General features: G+C 30.8%; 2 protein-coding genes across 3 annotated transcripts in view; one reads left to right on the top strand and one right to left on the bottom strand.

Annotated features, from left to right (window-relative positions):
- Window positions 1-18,909, top strand: part of LOC105204975 (suppressor of lurcher protein 1) — a 486,519-nt gene that overhangs the window by 250,453 nt on the left and 217,157 nt on the right. The window lies entirely within an intron of this gene.
- Window positions 9,400-18,371, bottom strand: LOC105204968 (acyl-CoA Delta(11) desaturase). 2 transcript variants are annotated; one of them, XM_011174252.3, is made up of 6 exons: window positions 17,960-18,371; window positions 16,880-17,116; window positions 15,046-15,176; window positions 11,532-11,737; window positions 10,152-10,337; window positions 9,626-9,950 (listed from the first exon to the last, which is right to left on the bottom strand). In XM_011174252.3, exons 2-6 carry the CDS (start codon window positions 17,091-17,093, stop codon window positions 9,626-9,628), a joined length of 1,062 nt encoding a protein of 353 aa, XP_011172554.1. In that variant the 5' UTR covers window positions 17,094-17,116; window positions 17,960-18,371. The 2 variants fall into 2 exon arrangements, with proteins under 2 accessions (XP_025993549.1, XP_011172554.1); XM_026137764.2 differs by lacking the exon at window positions 17,960-18,371 and having other exon boundaries at window positions 9,400-9,950; window positions 16,880-17,093.

Below are 18,909 nucleotides of genomic sequence, written 5' to 3' on the forward strand. Positions count from 1 at the left end.
ACTTTAAAAGTCAAAAATTGCTTAAAATCCTAAATTTTAACTAAATTTTGAATTATTTTCGAAACCAGTATGAATTCAACAGGGACTGTAAAACTTGAAAGGACTTGCATCATCTCCAAAAATATACATATAATATTAATCCCATGAAAAATTAAATCAAAATTAAAATAATATAATTTTATTAATTGCTTTGAATCAATATGGATTTGACATTAATCCTATTATTTTTTATTAAAAATTTTTTAATTCTTTAAAATAAAAAATAATTGTTGTTATAAATAATAATTGTTGAATCAATATTGAAATGATTACATGTATTTTAATTTAACATTAATTTGATGTCGAATCGAGAATTTCGACTATTTCTTCTTTATACCTTCCAATTCCCGTATTAAGATTTTGTTCCTTCTCCATACTCTAGGATTGAACGTCTTGTACGACATGTTTTTCTTTTTCTTTCTAAGATAAAAAAAGATTAACCATGCAAGAAGTCCGAATTAAAAAAACAGGCTTAATGATTAGTCAAATCGACCTTACATTGATAAATCATTTCAACATCGAATCGAAAACATTATATTGATATTAATTCAATCTCGACTCGAAATTTTACGCATAAACGAATGAACAGCAGTAAAATTAAACAAAACATAAATAGCTATCATCATATCGAATTTTGCAAGGCAATTAGAAAATAAGTCAAAATTGAAACAAATGTCGAGTTTTTTTTACTCTAGTTAAAGCTATTGAACTAATTACGACGGCATCCCAAACATCGTTTCAATATTTGTGGCTGAAAAGTTTTTTTTTATATATAAATCATGGTGTAAGTAGAACATCATGTATAAAATTAAGGTGGAGTCCTCTTTCTCTCTAGCGATGAAACCCTTCTTAGAACTGAGTGCAGCAGTTTCTGTTGAAGTAAACAATCAACATTGGAAATACTAGTACTTTACCATGTATATTCATAAATCTATTTGCTCAATTCCAATTTATTGGTTTAAATTTATTTACTACTTCACTCTTCTTATTGTCGAATTTCAGGATTTAAAGTATGAGAATCTCTTCGCTGTTTTGGCCATCTGCTGTTATGTATGGAAACTAGCTTCACGTGCCGCGCGCGTAGTCGCACGTGCGTGTTTGTCGCAAGGGCACGATTGCTCGCGCGCAATGCCGCGGGCCGTCGCCCTCGTGTTTGCTGAACTGTCGTTCGCCCAACAAAAGTACGAATTTTTATTTTTATCAAGATTATTGTCTAATTTTTATGATTGATACATTTTCAATGTTCTTAATTTTGAAGTATCTTTAGTTAATTCTTTGTATTTTTATTTGTTGTTGGTATTTTCTTCGAAGTTTGATTTGTCTCGTAATAACGGTATCCCTAGTAACACAGTGCGTTGGCTTTACATTGGTTTACATTGGCGAAACATTGGTTATGTTGGAAAAGCATTGGCCAATATTTCCCAATCTAACACGAATATTGCTTATAAAAGAAACGTTAATGTTCTGCCAATGTTACGGGTCAATAACTGCACGATATTGCACTTACATTGGAAATGCATTGGCCAAGTTTCCCAATTTACAGCGAATATTGGTTATAAATGAAACCAGTGCACAATCAATATATAACAACGTTTAATCAATGGTGCAACTTCAATATTGGCTAAATAAGAGTAGATCCACCTTTTAATACTGGACCAATATTGAAATCAATTGACACCCAATATATAATATTAGATTTACATTATTTTTTAATATTGCATCAATATTTTGTACTATTTTTGCTACTATGGATATTAGATTCTACAAGTATAATTCTATTTTTGTTTTATGTGATCTTTTCTAAGATTTTATTATCATATCTATTGTTATATACGAGTTTACGATTATTTATTTTTTTTTTATGTGATTTTCTCTGTATTTTCCATCACTTGCTTTATTTCTCCGTGATCTTTACACTGAATAATAACTATCTGTTTTGCGGGTGACGACTATATTATCCATGAATGTAAATTACTTAATGCTATCCATACAGTGTTATTTGACGTATTTTATATTACAATTTTAACGTTTTTTATTTTCTACGTATATTTATTTCACAAATTGGATTTGTGTTAATACGCTGTATAAGTAGGTTCTGTGCGCATAAGCAGTCGATGTTTATTATTGTATACTTTCGCAGTTTGTGATTATTACATAGTTCTTCCTACTGTGTCTATCGCTATTAATGGATTTTTTATTTCTGTAATCACAAAAATGTAATCGACAATAAGTAATGAAATTACGTTTAATATTTTATATTATATATGTGAAATTAAATTCACCGTGTTACGGTAAATATATTTTCATTATCGCCGAATAAGTGCTAATAATGTAATAGTTACCTTTTTTTATTGTCGACCATTAATTTTCTTTTATCCTAAACGGAAAATAAAGCTCTTCTGATAATTGTAAGCTTGTGTCTTTATTTATTATAGACGCGTTAGGCGTTAAGCGGGAATGTAATATTCCATGGTCTATAAACTCTTAGTACATCTTCCATATCGCGTGTTAAATCGACTAATATTGCGTTAATAATGAAATGTTTGTGTATATTATTTTGACTTTTGTTCACTAATAATTGTTCATAACTTTTTTGTTACATTTTTTAGAAGGTTTTAGTCTGTATGGTTTTTTTTTAGTTTATGTGATTTATGGTTGTCTGTAATAAATATTTTAATTTAGTTTTTATTGCATGTTGTTTTGATTGTTATAAATCGTGTTGTATGGTCAATTGTTCCTTCATATGTTTCTCGTGTTTGTGTCTATTATTCCAAATAACGATTTTGAGATGCTCCCTATCTCGTCGATAAATTCTTTGCTTTTTATATTTTCGCTAATTCACATGTTAGGGTTATTTTTTCTATTATCCCATACAGCACACAATATTATGAAATATTTTCAAATATTTTTTAATCTTTGTAAAAATTATTATAAGAAACGTTTCAAAAAAGTTTTAACAATATTTAAAAAAATTTTTTTTAAATAAAAATGGTAATAAAAATGATAACATTTTTAAAAACATTTTAAGAATTTGTTAGAAATAATTTCAAACATGTTTTTTTATACCATCCAAACAATTATGAGAAATATTTGAAAAGATTTGTATTATATTTTGAAAACTTTCTGCCAATGATTTCCAGAATATTTTTAAAAATATTTCTTTAACTGGATCTAGCGAATATAGAAATATTTTAGAAATATTTAATTTTTTATAAAAAATATTTTAAAATTATGTATTTTGTACTGTATGAGAAGATTGTTATTTTTTTTCGTAACTTTTTTGTATTATTTAATAAAATTTTGACACTTTTCTTTGTCTGTAAATATGATAAAAATATATAGAATTTTTGTCTTCTGTACCTCTGTAGTTGTAGTCTCCATGTTCATGAGGTAAAAAAGGCATTATGACGTAGCACCAAATATTTTTAATTCCACAATTAGCATAGTTAATTTATACAAATCGTATTTGATGGAGTAATTAGAAAACCATTTTATTTTGTTTGTTACTTAACATTAGTCTTTGGGAGATTAAAGTTTTTTTTTGAAAATTATAATTTGCTAATAAAGCTAGAAAAATTGCATTATAATTACCTATTTTAATTTTATTTTAATAAATTTATAAATTAATAAACTTTTCAAAAATGAAACAATCAAGGACTAATGAGAGTTATATCGCGGTTGATGGTGCGTACAAAATCTTTTTATTCAAATTATTTAAATGTTCGATCGGTGAATCCTCAACGGTTTTCTCGTTTGTCTTTTGAGATCTAACATTTTTAACTTAAATTTTTCTTAATCTTAGACCCTTTTTATCCCATCGATTATCACTGGTCTTTTCAACCATGTGACAACGCAACATCTTGGAATTAGTGAGAGACTCCTCAATCATGTGACGGACAGTATTATTTGGAGAATTTTTGTTATGCTGAGGATAGTCCGAAGTGGGACCAAAACGTTCAAGAACATTTAAATAATTTGAATAAAAAGATTTTGTACGCACCATCAATCGCGTTATAACTTTTATTAGCTCTTGATTGTTTTATTTTTGAGAATTTCGAGAGTCTAAAGCAGAGGTTCCCAAACTTTTTTTTCTTGTAGACCACTTTCAAAATTTTACTGGTTTTGGGGGACCCCCTGCTGCTACATTTCTACCATATTCTCAAAACTCGTCAAAAAATGTGAAGATTAGATCTAACGATGGAATTTTGCTCCCTTTTTTTGAGTAGTGTATTATCTGCCTACATTGATAGATAAAGCTAAGCCAACATTTTTGTTCTTTACTATCGAAACCAGATAAATTTTCGTGGACCCCCACTTACAACTTGTAAACCCTCATTTTTTTTCACACCAACGTAGACCCCCGTCGAGTCTCCCATGGACCCCTGGGAGTCCACCTGGACCACTTTGGAAATCACTGGTCTAACGTTATTTTTTAATAAACTTTTGTTGCATAATGATAAAAGCGATGGTAATCAAACTCATTTATCCAGATTTATGATTAAAAGTAATTATACTTACTGTAATAATTTAATTTTCATGCTATCAAATTATGAAAAAATTTTCATATTTCCAATAACAGTTAACTTTAAAGACGCAATGTGCAGGATTTACACTTGTGTCCAACATTCGTGGTTAGAGAACCTCTAGAAGAGAGAATCACCAGGGAAGGTTACATGACCTCTCTTAGCGATTCTCTCTTCTAGAGGTTCTCTAACGATGATCCAATATCCAATGGAAGGTAAGATTTCCATGTAGCAACACTTTCGTCTCTTGAAACTGTGTTCTTCTATTAGATATCGGATCGTTGTGTACGTTGGGTACGTGTTGGACGCAGTGTAAATTTTTCAATAGTGTCTCGTACCAAGTGAACAAGCTCGAGACCGCTCTTTACGCCAGCCGCCGATTTCCAAGCACTTAAGATTATCAGATTTCAGTAACGACTGACCCGATCAAAGAATAATCTTAATCGATAGCTTGAGTGAAAATTGTATAATAAAAGTGTTTTTATTTATTTATTTATTTTTTTCTTTCTGTGCCCTACAAGTAGAAATATCGCGATAGAAAGATCCAAGTGTCGAAATTTTTATGTAAAAAACGTCATCATCGCGTTTTCGACACTAATAGCGCTCACTTATTACCTATTACAAAGTCAGATATATTGTATAAAGTACCGTAAACTCTCCTCCATATTGACTCCAGGCGCGGCTATTCCAAACTTATGCATTTGTATAAACGTATTCTGTGAGAGAAAATAAAGTCGTAAACAATGTAAATAAATTTTTTTTATTTCTAATCAGTTTGTATATAGACAAAGAAGTGTGAACAAATGTTTAATTTATATATTCTTTCGTCTAATACGGTATTTGTCGTTGAGGTTTCAATGCATAAAAGTGCATGAAAGTACATGTAATGTACAGTTCAGAAAATAAAAGTACTCATCACATAGTATGAGTACTTTCAGCCATCTTGGCTCCATATGCTAAAAACAATGGATTTATCATTGCGGTACTTTATATATCTAGTGTCTTTAACCTATTGCGTCGACCGATTGCTCTTAGGCAGATATTCATAAGCTAATACGGCTTCCTAATTAGTTGATGACACTTTAAGGGCATCTTTTACCAATCTTTGTTAAACTAACCAATCGTTAATCCATTGGAATTGATCAATCGCATTTGTCATTTCACACAACAGGCAATGCGATTGGTCAATTCTAATTAACTAACCTGTTGGTTAGCTTCATGGACTAAGGTAGATGGAACCTTTTACGAGGAGTAGTTGATATTAGCGGTAAGGAGAGACTATATATTTACACTTCGGCTATTTCCGCAGCGTTCAGATATATTCGGTTTTACGTAAAGCAGGAATACTAGATAAACGCTACACAGGGCTATGTTCAAAACTGTATAACTATGGTCTCTTACGGAAAAAAAATCCGAAATTTTGGGATAAACGGGATATCTTTTTGGGATTAACCCTTAAATTTCAGAATGTACCTCCAAATATTCCCGGGTAAACGTCGGATTCAGTAAATATTCGGAAATTTGGGGATTACCGGCAAATAAAAAACTTAAATTAAATAGGATAGCCTCCAATTTCGGTGTAACTTCCAACTTTATTTCCAACATTTCGAAGTATACTCCCAACATATTTCAAGTTGAATTTCACAATTTTGAAATGTAAATATTTCGAAGATCTCGAAATTTCAGGATTTATACCCAATCTGTTTCAGATTTTATTCCTTTTGCTAGCTACATTTTAAAGTATTATATTTCTCAAACATATATTTCTCGGAGATAAGTATTATATAACTCTAAAATAATTTTTAAAACTTGACCTCATAAAAATAAAATTTTATTTAAATATGTTTCCTGGAACTAATTTCTGTAGTACCACATAAACAAAATAAATAATTTATTAAAAACGAATGTTAAATTGTTTTAACAATTTTTTTTAATTCTTAATTTTACATTATCGAAATAGATTGTAATTATATAGATTTGAGAATTAATGTTGAAATATTAGTTCTTAAAATATTTATTTACCAATTCTAAGAATTTTTAAATATTAAAAAACGTTAAAAAAATAAATTTTTAAACATTGCACATAACACCATTTTTATATACAAGGTGTCCCAAAATTCGCGAATTTGGAGCACAAAACGTGATGTTTTATGCTGAAAGAAACAACTTTTTCTTTAAACAAAGTTACGTTAGACCGATAGATTTTGCGTGATAGCTGGTTAAATTTAACGAAACGCTCCAGTCTACAACAAGGTGTCTATGGACCTACAGAATTAGACAATTTTTTTATTTCTTTATTACATAAGAAATGAGTGTATTTTGGCACTTCTAATGGGGATACCACGGATTTGGGAATAGAGGGAATAGACGGTGCATAACCTACAGATAGAGGCACGTTCGCGGTAGGGTGGGGAAAAGGGGGGCGCCATGTTGGTTTCAAAGATTGCACACATTATGTACACCCAAGGACTTTGATTCTGTCCATGGGGAAATTTTCCAAATTGAAAAGTCGCTATCTTTCTACAGACTTACAGTTCATGATTAACATAACGATCAATAAGCTTTAGTTGTTTCATTAATCATGAACTGCAAATATGTAGAAAGTGGTGACTTCTCAGTTTGAAAAATTTCCCTATGGACAGAATCAAAGTCCTTGGATGTACATAATGTGTGCAATCTTTGAAACCAACATGGCGCCCCCCTTTTCCCCACCCCACCGCGAACGTGCCTCTATCTGTAGGTTATGCACCGTCCCTCTATTCCCAAATCCGTGGTATCCCCATTAGAAGTGCCAAAATACACTAAAAGTTGTTTATCAGGGTATACCCTGGAAAAAACCCTGAAATTTCAGGATTTTTTTCCATAAGGATTACTCTGGTAAAAATTTTTAATAGAAAAAATTCTGTCGTTTTGAATATGAATTTTGGTTCGTGAATTCAATAATGTGAATAGTTTTCTATCGGAAAATGATAAAAAACGGTTCATATTAGTCAAATTTTCAATGAAAAATAATAAAATTAAATTAAGAAGAAAACCTCATATAAACAGTCGTTTTCTCTCGATTTAAAAAAAAATGATAAAATTTATTGAATGTAGACAAAGTATACGACAATAATCACTATTTAAACTAATTGAAAAATTTTTTTGTTGTTAAAAAATTTCAAAATGGCGGCACAACAGCTATTTGAAGTTGACTTCTTGAATTTGCGCCGGCCTACACCGAAATCACAAAATTAATGTTAAATAAAAATTTCAAAAAAATTTTGTTAGTTTATGTAAACACGCACAGCATATATCTAAATAATTAAAAAAATTCATAAAGTTGCAAAAACGGCGACATAAACAAAAAAATACTTTAAACAATTGTTAATAATTATTGTTTAAAGCAAAATATTAATGATCGGATAGGTATATGCTGGGATCAGATAATGAAGAATGAGAATGTAAAATTTGAATATGATTGATCAAGTAGTTTTTGAGTTACATAGACCGGCGCGCAAAATTTAGCGTTTTGAGAAAAAGACATTTAAAGTTGTATATTTACGCACTCCGTCCGCTGAGGCCGACTCACCTTTCTTTGAATTTAACACAAAAGAAAGTTTTGTATAACTTTCTAATTTTTTTTCATATTTTTGATATAATTTCCTAACAATTTTAGCAAAAAACAGAAAACGTGAAAAAAATCGATTTTACATGAGGTTCCCCCTTTAAAAGAAAAGATTTTTCTTTATTCTTTTTCAAACGACATATGCTAAACAATAATATATTACATATATCGGATTGACAAATTGAAACGCGAGAATAGAAAGTCTATGTTAGTCACAACCGTTCTTGGTGCTAATTAATAATTTTTAATTTTTACAATTTCCAACTTGAACTGTGCGTTGCATTTTGTCGGACTTGAAACACAGCCATAAAAGCAAGAATAATAATATTAATATTTAAATACCATAACATTATTATTTAATACATATGAATATAATTTTTTATTAAATAATACATTTTTTATAAACTTCAAAAATTAACCTAAGTCGATATATTCTATTTGTTAGTAAAACTTAATTTCTGCCGCTCGCTACTAGAGGGTGCTGGCTCCAACGCTGGCGAGTTTTGACAATGAAGTCATATGTCTTTTGTAGTTTAGACATCGCTGAAAGTGATTCAATCCTCATAGATTAGATTTCTCGAGACCAAAAACGTTTTCAAATCGACTAAAAATGAATCGCAATAAGCTGTTTTTTTGACATGTGCTTCTTTACTACTTCGACCTCAGCAAAAAACCGCAGCTGAAGCGCATCGCTTGTTATCCAAAGTGTATGGTGATGAAACTCCATCCGAAAGAACATGTAGAGTTTGGTTTGAACGCTTCCAAAACAGTGATTTTGATGTGAGAGACAAAGAACGTCCAGGACAGCCGAAAAAATTTAAAGTTGTCGAGCTGCAAGAATTGCTTGTTGAGAATTCAACCCAAACGCTTTTAGAGTTGTCGAAACAGTTAAATGTTACTCCAATAACCGTCTCAAAAATCATCCGTAGTCAACAATCGATGCAAAGTCATTTTGTTACATGATAACGCTCAATCACATGTCGCGAAAAGCGTGCAGCAGGTACTTCGCAAGCTTGAATGGAAGTTCTGCCGCACCCAGCGTACTCTCCAGACTTGGCACCGTCGGATTACCATCTCTTCCGATCAATGCAACACTTACGGACACACACTTCTCCAGTTACAACAAAGTCTAATAATGGGTGGATGAATGGTTCGCCTCGAAAGACACCGCGTTCTACCGTGGAATTGCCGGAAAGATGGGAAAAAGTAATAGAAAATGAAGGAAATTACTTTGATTAAGGTATTCATTCATCTTCCCTTTGAAACAAATCGATTTTATAGACAAAAAAATGGCAGGAATTAAGTTTAACACCTAATACAAGTGGAACAAAAAGATTTTATCTGTTTCTTTTTTTTCTTGCTGCTTTCAATTTTTTCTTTTGGAGTTATTTCGATTACTGCCCAGATACAATACAAAAACTCATTGTAAAATATTTGAAAGAGTACTCGCAGGATTCTACTGCTCCTTTGTATGATGATGCGTCACTATCACTGCGTCTCTTTCCTCTTGCGTTTGATCTTTATCGCCCCAACCCCATATCTCGTGACTGCCGTCACCCGTTTTCGCCACACGTTTCCTTACTATTTCCTTGGATGTGGTCTTTAAGTCGTAGGCCCAGCCGATCTTTGCGAAAAAGTCGATGAAGGCTGTCGTGACGTTGAATCTGTAATTACCTAATTCGTCTGTCTTGTAATCCCAAGGAAAGACGTGATGGTAATTGTGCCAACCTTCACCGAAGGCGGCTATGGCAATACCTGTGTTCTCCACTGAACCGATATATCTATAAGAGACAAGAAAGCAATTACAATTGAATGCTGATTTTGCCGCCCCAAAAATAAGTTCTTTATAAAAGTTTAATAAAAATTTAAGAAACAAAGAATAGAAACTTTGATTTTTTTTCCAAAAAATGTTAAAAAAGTACTTAGTTAAAATCTGATTTAAAAAGTACACTCGTACATTGTTTTAATCGATTAACACTTACCTATCGTAGGGTTTGTTGCCAAACATGTGAGCCGCGGAATTTACCAGCCCTGTCACATGTAACGTGACGATATAACGGAGCACGGTTGAAATGAAGAAAGCGTTTGTCACGGTCTCATCCCAAAACACGACTGGAATAACAGTAGGAAGAACAAAGCAAAGCAATAGCCTCAGTATGACATAATATCTGAAACGAGTAATAATTTATTAGAGAAGAAATGGCGGTTGTGGAATATATCTGAGATAGTGGAATATCATACTTTCTCATATAATTTGCGTTGAATTCTAAAAACAATCGTTTAAATTATTTTGTTACAATCTATTTAGATATTACAGAATGATTACTGGTCATTAGTATTTGCTATGTTTTTATAAGATTGAATTTCAGTTTTGTGAGTAGCATTTTTACAAGTGTATACTCACGATATAATTTTAAAAAGTATGTTACATATTAATTTTTTAACTTTAACCTAACTTGAAGGTTTTAAATATAAATTTTACATAATATTATCGAAAAACTGTTAATTCATCCGTACATCATATTGACGACGTCCAGTTGAATTCATTATTTCTTGTTACTGGAATTTTGTCTCACGCTGATGATAATTCCAAAGATGAGTCGCAACGTTCGTTATTGTCATCGTTTCATTTAAGATGAATAAATATCTATAATATTATTAATAATTGTGTTTGCGCAACCTATACCAGCACTAACTCTCATTAGCATTATTTAAATTTTTTATTGTTTAATATTATTCGATTTTATGTGTATCGTAATGTGTGTATGAATTCGGCAGTCATATTATACGAGAGTTGCATCCCTCTTGTGACTTTATACTCTTACTGTAAATGTTGTATAATGTTTATTAGAAACAAAGAAATTTCAACAAGTTTTAAGTTTTATGAAAAAAATTTTTAAACCAAAATGTTATTAAAAAATACTATTGTTAAATAAAACATTTTTTTAAGAATTGTTTGATAAACTTTATTTCGTAGCACTTTTTTTGTGTGTAAAATCTACAAAAAGTCATTAATTTATGATTTTTATAAATAAAAACGCCTTTCATAATATTAACTGTTAGTATTCCACAATCTTCCTATTCCATACAACCTCTTCTCCTTCTTCAGTAAATTGTAAATTATGTTCATTCTATACACTCGATAAACTTGTATCTATAGTGTGATTAATAGAACTCTATTTACAATTTACCAAATTAAACAAAAGTATTTTTTAATAACTTTTGATTTAAAAATTTTTTAAATAAAACTTAAAACTTGTTTAAATGATTTTTAAGTTTCTAATGAACAACATTTACAGTAAGGGTGTAAAGTCGCAAGAGGGATGCAATCCAATAGTCGAAAGACTATTATTGATACGTACTTCTTTTGAAACGCCAATATTGAATTGCGTTCAAGATCGCTCAAATCAACGCTTTTGCTCTTTTTCATTACGTCTGGATGTTGGTTAATAAGCTTCCAGCCCATATGCGCAAAAAAGAAACCTCTTTTAATATTATGTGGATCGGCATCGGTTTCGCTGTATTTGTGGTGAATCCTATGTTCTCTGGACCAATCAATCGCGGCGTTCTAGATCCAACAAAATATTTTAATTGATATTAATATAGAACGTCTTAATTATTAATTTAATCGCATATATTATACTTCTATTGCATTTCGTATTGTTTCCCATTATTTACGTATCTCTCTTAATACGTATACCCATGGTGTTAAATAAGAAATCTGCATATAGTTGTAGTAAATAATATATTTCCTCCATCTGAATATTACAATCTAATAAGAACGTTATTAATATAACTCGCAATTGCAATGATAAAAGCTATATTCCGAAATCTTGCGTGATTTGATATAGGGCACTCTTTTCTTTGATGCTTTTCGGAGAAGAACTTGGTTGTTAAAAGGCGATACAATCCTATTTTATTGATCAAACGCAATATCTTCCAGTACGCAATTTTCCTAATTATATTGACGAATTTAAAAATCTTTTTCCACAATTATAGTATAGGCACAAATATGACTCAAGCAGGTCGATTCTATGCCAGGAATAAAAAAAATTAAGAAATTTAGATCTGTCTTCTTTTGACGTAATATGGCGTCCTCAACTGTCAAGGCATGTCAATACCCACGTAGCACATAGTTTCAAATACTTTTTTAAAACGTATCCATAGTTTCATAATCGTAAAAAACCATTAAAGAACATTTATACAGAAACGTTTTTGAAACCATAGTTTAAGAAACGTATTTTTTACGTTTCTTCTGTAAATACTGTAAAAAAGTAATACTGTAAAAAAACAATTTTCTTAACATTAAATAAAATAGAAATGTTTTTTAAAGTGAAAAAAATCAAAAATCTTTCTCAAGAATTTTTTCCGGAAATTTTCAAGCGATTACACATTCAAGTCGTAATCGTAAAAGAGTATAATTTTATATATGTTTATATAAATAAATTTTTTAATTATATGTTTTATTTTTTCAATAACATATACGAGGTGTGATCAAAAAGTAAGGTGACTTTTTGAATTTCGCGCGCTCTGTACACTCTAATTTCAAAAATTTTTTTTTTGTGTTGGTACACTCGTTACGATCATATGTTCACAGTTTTGACTATATAGCATGTGTTGTTTTTATGTGAGAGGCATACAGGTTAGACTCGTGTTTGCGTGCTCGGCGATTTTTTGCCGTTGAAAATAATGGAGCAGAGAGTTTGTATTAATTTTTGTGTAAAAAATGGTATTAAGTGTTCAAAAACTCTTGAAATGTTGACAGTGGCGTACGATGAGTCAACTTTAAGCAAAAAAAATGTTTATAAATAGTATAAGTTATTCCAAGAGGGCCGAGAAAATATTAACGATGAACCTCGCTCTGGACGCCCCAGCACGTCAAAAACCGACGAAAATGTTCAGGAAGTGAAAGAAATTGTGTTGAAAAATCGTCGAATCACGACTAGAGAAATAGCTGATAATCTTAACATATCGTTTGGCTCATGCCAATCAATTTTAACGGATGTTTTGGGTATGACACGTGTGTCAGCGAAATTCGTTCCAAAACTGCTTAATTTTGATCAGAAGCAGCGTCGCATGAACATCGCCCAAGACATGTTGAACGACGTCAATGATGATCCTAATCTGCTCAAAAGGGTTATAACTGGTGACGAAACATGGGTATATGGTTATGACGTCGAAACCAAAGCCCAATCATCCCAGTGGAAGAGCGCAGGAGAGCCAAGACCGAAAAAGGCACGCCAAGTCCGAATGTGAAGGTTTTGCTCACAGTTTTCTTTGATTACCATGGTGTTGTGCATCAAGAATTCCTACCACAAGGTCGTACGGTAAACAAGGAGTATTACCTTGAGGTTATGCGGCGTTTGCGTGAATCAATAAGAAAAAAACGCCCGGAAGTGTGGAAAGAAAATTCATGGATTCTGCACCATGATAATGCACCGGCGCACACCTCGTTACTAGTGAGTACTTTTTTGGCCAAAAACAATACTATCATCATGCCTCAGCCACCGTATTCATCAGACTTGACCTCCTGCGACTTTTTCCTCTTCCCAAAATTGAAAAGGCCTATGAAAGGACGAAGATTTGCGACGATTGAGGAGATTAAGGCTGCATCGCTGGAGGAGCTCAAGGCAATACCCAAAAGTGCATTTCAGAAATGTTTTGACGACTGGAAAAAGCGCTGGCACAAATGCATTGTATCAGAGGGGGATTATTTTGAAGGGGATAACATAATTTTGGATGAATAAATGAATATTTTTTTATAAAAATGAAAAGTCACCTTACTTTTTGATCACACCTCGTATTGACTCGATATACATGTATGTCGTTTTGTGTTAACACAAAGTGTTCACAGATCAATCATCAGGCATCAATTCGCAACAGTCTTACAAATCAAGCAACGTTCAGCGAGGTTACGACTTGAATGAGGGTGACCGCTTAAAAATTCCCAAAAAAATTCTTGAGAAAAATTCCCGAATCTTTTTTTACTTTAAATAACTTCTATTTTATTTAACATTAAGAAAACTGTTTTTGAAAATTAATTAGAAATTCTAAAAAAGTAGAAATTTTAAAATTTTTTTATCCGTAAAAAAAACGTTTTTATAATGGTTTCTTAAACGTTATTTTATCGGAAAAGAAACGTTTCAGTTAACTTTTAACTGAGTAGACATTTTAACGCATGAGAAACGTTTCTACAAATCGGTAATAAAACGTTTCGGAAAAACGTTTATAAAACGTTTTTGAAAAGTATACGTGCTTCTTGGGTACTTGCTTTATACAAAATTTTTGACTGTACAGAACAGAAATGGTCTGAGGTATGAATTACATGGTAAAACATTGTTGTTCTTGAACTTTGGCTTGGATACTTTATATGAAAAATTAATATGCCTGAAAATTTGTGCATCTATGCGTGCAATATTGATGTATGTAGTAGTAAGTAATAACGTATTGATCTTTCGTAAATCGTACATATGTATGTATTGTAAATCGCATATGTGTAAATCATTGTTCAGTCAATAAAAGTTGAATATATGCTTTGCGCTTTGAAACTGTTCTTTTGTGAACATCAGAAAGGACCGAAAATGTCACTATAACATTTACTGAATAACTGAAAAAATAAGTTCTCTTGTCTGAATGTGGGTACAACAGTGTAAAGAAACAAAAAACGGTGTTGGACGTTGCGACACGTCCCAATGAGCAAACAATATTTTTCAACCGATTGTTATACCGTAAATATTACTACGTTTTATCAATCTTCGATTAAACTGTTAGCGTTGGAATCCGTTGTGAGAAAAACTAATTATGAATTATTAAATGATTTTATTTTTTACAAAAATTCTTATTTATTAACTGCTCCTTTCTATAAAATTTACTTACCTGAAATGCTGCAGTGTTCATAATCATAAGTAGCAGCTGGAGGGGCCACTTAGCTTTGTATGATCGGTGTGCCCAAAGTCGGTGAGCCCCGGCTGTGATTCCAAAGACGCTGAATGAATATAATAAAATTGCTACAATTGTAAGAAAATCATAAATGGTACACGCAAGGACTTTGTGTTGATTTGTTTCGATAATTATTAATTCTTATTGAATACTTTAATAACAAATTACATTACGAGAAATATGAATGATAACGCAAAACAGAAAATTCATTTGTAATAGAATGTCGCATAACTAGTATATGTATCGTTATATATCTCTATAATACTATCTAAATAATTATTTAATTACAAAAATGCCTTTATTTTATTTTATCTAGATTACTGAAATGATTATTATCTGCATCGTATTCTTAAAAGTATTATTAGTTTCAAGTTATCTAAATTAATGTGACCAACAACAAGTGTAAAGTATTGAATTTTTAGCTTCAACTTCCAAATTATCATTTACCCTAATAAAAAAATTTCTTTTAATAATAACAATAAAATACACAACTCAAACAGTAGTAGCGCAATGCAAAAATTGCGCTACTACTGCTCCGAAACTATAATTGGTTAATAAACTATTATAAGAAACTTCATTAGTTATTATTATGCGTGTTTTATGTAAGTATATATGTATAACAGAATTGCAAAGTTTACTTATGTTCTGATGGATTGATAGAACAAATCAAACTGAGAAGAAAAGTTATTTACTATTTTGCAAAATTTACAATAGTTACCGAGATAAAAATTAATAAAATTGACGAATAAGCGCGTATTTTTCCTACCCACCGCGTGGAGGTACAGCGGCCGCCCAGCCAGGATTAGTCGGCGCGGCGCGGCGAGGAAACAAGGGAACGAGCAGCTCACAATCAAAGCAGATATCTAACGCCGCTGGTGCTGGCTAGGCGACCGACGGGCGATCCCCGCGTGCGGTGGGTAGGAAAAGTACACGCTCATTCGCCAACTTTTCTAATTTTTATCTCGGGAACTATTGCGAATTTTGAAAAATGGTAAAGGACTTTTTTTCTCAGTTTGACTTGTTTTATCCGAAATGGTAGATCAAAACGCTTGTAAACAAATTATTATTGTACTATAAGCAATAAAAATATAAAAAATAATGGCAAAAATATCTGACCAGGCGTTTATGTTTTTTAATAAAACATTGTTTTTATTAAAAAACAATATTTTTATTAAATTTTATTTTTATATGATATATATAAATTTAAAATTAATTTATTATTATTTAATTATATTCAGATTAATTATTGTATTTAAGATAATTTTCTATATAATTTATATCTATTTATATTTTTATTTATTTATTATTATCTTTATCTAGAAAGTCTTAAGTTATTTAAACGTAACACTGGTTGAATTCTTTTATAATAACACAACCGCTTTAAAAAATTTATTTGAGCAATGACCGCAACCTGTAATTACAATAATGAACAAATTAGTCTAAACAAAGTCATAAAAAAAACTTTTGTCAATAAGCGGACTCGTCTTGAAAGAGTTAAAAATACATGGAATTTGTAACAGTTTAGCCGATTTAATTGATATCCCGTTACGTAAGTGCAAAGTAAATTGTCTGTTACAACGAATACATTAACGTGATAATATTAGTATTGATTGGATTTAGTTGTATCGTAGCAAATGACGTGTGATTGATTGAATAATATTTTCATGTTTTTTAATTTCTCCGTTAAATAAAAATATAATTTTATTATATAATTCTTTTGTGATTAAGTAAAAGATGTGTTACGCCACGCAATAAAAATAGGACTACTCACCAAAAAGGGTAGTCACAAATTTGGCGGATGTAAATGAGAGATAAAGTCCGTAAAGTGCACCAAAATGTTGAAGTGGGAGAATTATCACATTTATCCAAACAATGTGCCTAACATATTTAGATTTCTCTTTAAGGTCTTCAATTAGTTGCGATTTGGCAAGAGTATCATTTTCGAATAACACTCTTGTAGATTTACTTATTATATTTGACGCCATCGTTGCATAAAATCTATTAACAACTACATAACAAATTCTCATTATTTCTGGTTAAAAATTTTAGTAATTAAGAATTCTACATTTACATTAGTTACGTTAAATAATTATATAAAAGTAATTATTTCAAGACTCAAAATTTAAAACATTTGGTAATTAAAAATAGACTTCTAAGAGTCAGCAAAGATAAAAGTGCGCAATCACAAGTATTAATATTATACCAGTTATTTATTTATTATCTGAAAAGATCACAAAAGAACAAACGTTTTGTCTCGCTTTGAAGTCATCTTCAGCGCATCAAAAATATAAAGCAATCTGCCATCAGTCACCAAAAACGGGAAGCATTCTAGTCACCAACGGTTTGCCAAATCCGTAGTGGCATCTTTGCCCGTGGAAGTGTCGTAGGAAATGACACCTCTATGTATGTTTTGTTTTAGATAGTAAAAAATTATCTTAATAAAGACTGCATTTTTGTGATTCATCCATTTGAGCTGATAAAGACGTTTGTTCTTTTATAATTTTTTAAATAATGAATGAATAACAGGTATAATATTAATACCTGTGATTGCGCACTTTTATCCGCGCTGACTCTCAGTAGCCTATTTTTAATTACTAAATAAATAATTATACAATATGTTAAACATATTTTTTTATCAGCCTAAATTATTTATCATGCAAATGTATAAAAAATCGATTTTTGGACTGCTTATATAGTCCCGTTAAATTTCTATAATCAGTACTAAGTCCGCGAATTATTCATTGTCAAAAGACGCGATCATTGGAAGCTCATAAACTGGTAACGATTTCTACAGGAACAGTTTAGATGAAGAGAGAACTAATTACGGATAAAGAAATGTTATTTTTTTTACCTTAGCTTTTATGACTGGTTTCGTCCTGGCAACGGATTGTTTCTTTCAGAATAACAAAACAGATAAAGATGTGTTTCTTTTAATTATTGCCTCCTCGTTGGTGACTTTGTGCCTCTATTGTTAGTAGGAAAACGACCGACGTCTACAAAAGAACTGACAGAGTTATATCATACTGTGAGAGTTAAATATTATTGGCGATGCTTAAAGAAAGAGAGAGGTAAAGAGAAAGACTTGTTAGTACGACTAGTAGACTTGTGGTACGTGCTTGCACTCGTACAGTTAATTAACATCCCATAAATATTTGAAAAACGTTTAAAAAACATTGTCAGCTGATTGCAATCAATCAATGTGATATTTATGTATGCATGTCCGAAGGTGCATTATGTATAAATTACGTTTTATTATTTGTTTTGAATTTATGACTTTGTTTTTTTAAGTGTTACGACTAAATGAATTATAAAAAATAAATCACCGTTTATCAATCAAACTTTAGGAAAAAAAGATTTGTTTAATAATTTTAAATTTAGCATTAATAAGTAAGAAATTAATCTCACTGAAAATAATATTTTAGCCAAAATTCTTTATGCCTCGAGACAGGCAATTTATTAATTTAAGCATTGATTCTGGTAACATATATATATTTATTTTGAAAATATATATTTTACAAATATATGTTTTACAAATATACATGTTGGAAGAAAAGTAACTCATTTATTTAGTTTGAAACAACTTACAGTGATCTTAGAAAACAGAATTTATTGTAAATATAAATTTCCAAATACATTGTTACAATTTCAATAAGAATTTATCTTTTCAAATTCTTTATAAATTATTAGTAAAGAGTCAGTTTAAAATAAACTCAAAAAATATTCCTTTTGTATTTGAAAAAAAGCTCAAAATTAGTGACATAAAATTGAATTTCTTTTAATCTCCAAAGAACAAAAAGCCGA

This window comes from Solenopsis invicta, chromosome 16 (genome assembly GCF_016802725.1).
Source record: "Solenopsis invicta isolate M01_SB chromosome 16, UNIL_Sinv_3.0, whole genome shotgun sequence".
Classification (NCBI taxonomy): domain Eukaryota; kingdom Metazoa; phylum Arthropoda; class Insecta; order Hymenoptera; family Formicidae; genus Solenopsis; species Solenopsis invicta.

Bases quoted from the DNA above. Each gene is read 5' to 3' on its own strand.
- LOC105204968 (XM_026137764.2), bottom strand. From the start codon at position 17,093: ATGGCGTCAAATATAATAAGTAAATCTACAAGAGTGTTATTCGAAAAT. The intron at 15,177-16,879 runs GTGAGTAGTCCT...TTACAATTGTAG, and splicing joins ATTTGTGACTACCCTTTTTG to CAATTTTATTATATTCATTC. The intron at 11,738-15,045 runs GTAAGTAAATTT...TGTTGGATCTAG, and splicing joins TGAACACTGCAGCATTTCAG to AACGCCGCGATTGATTGGTC.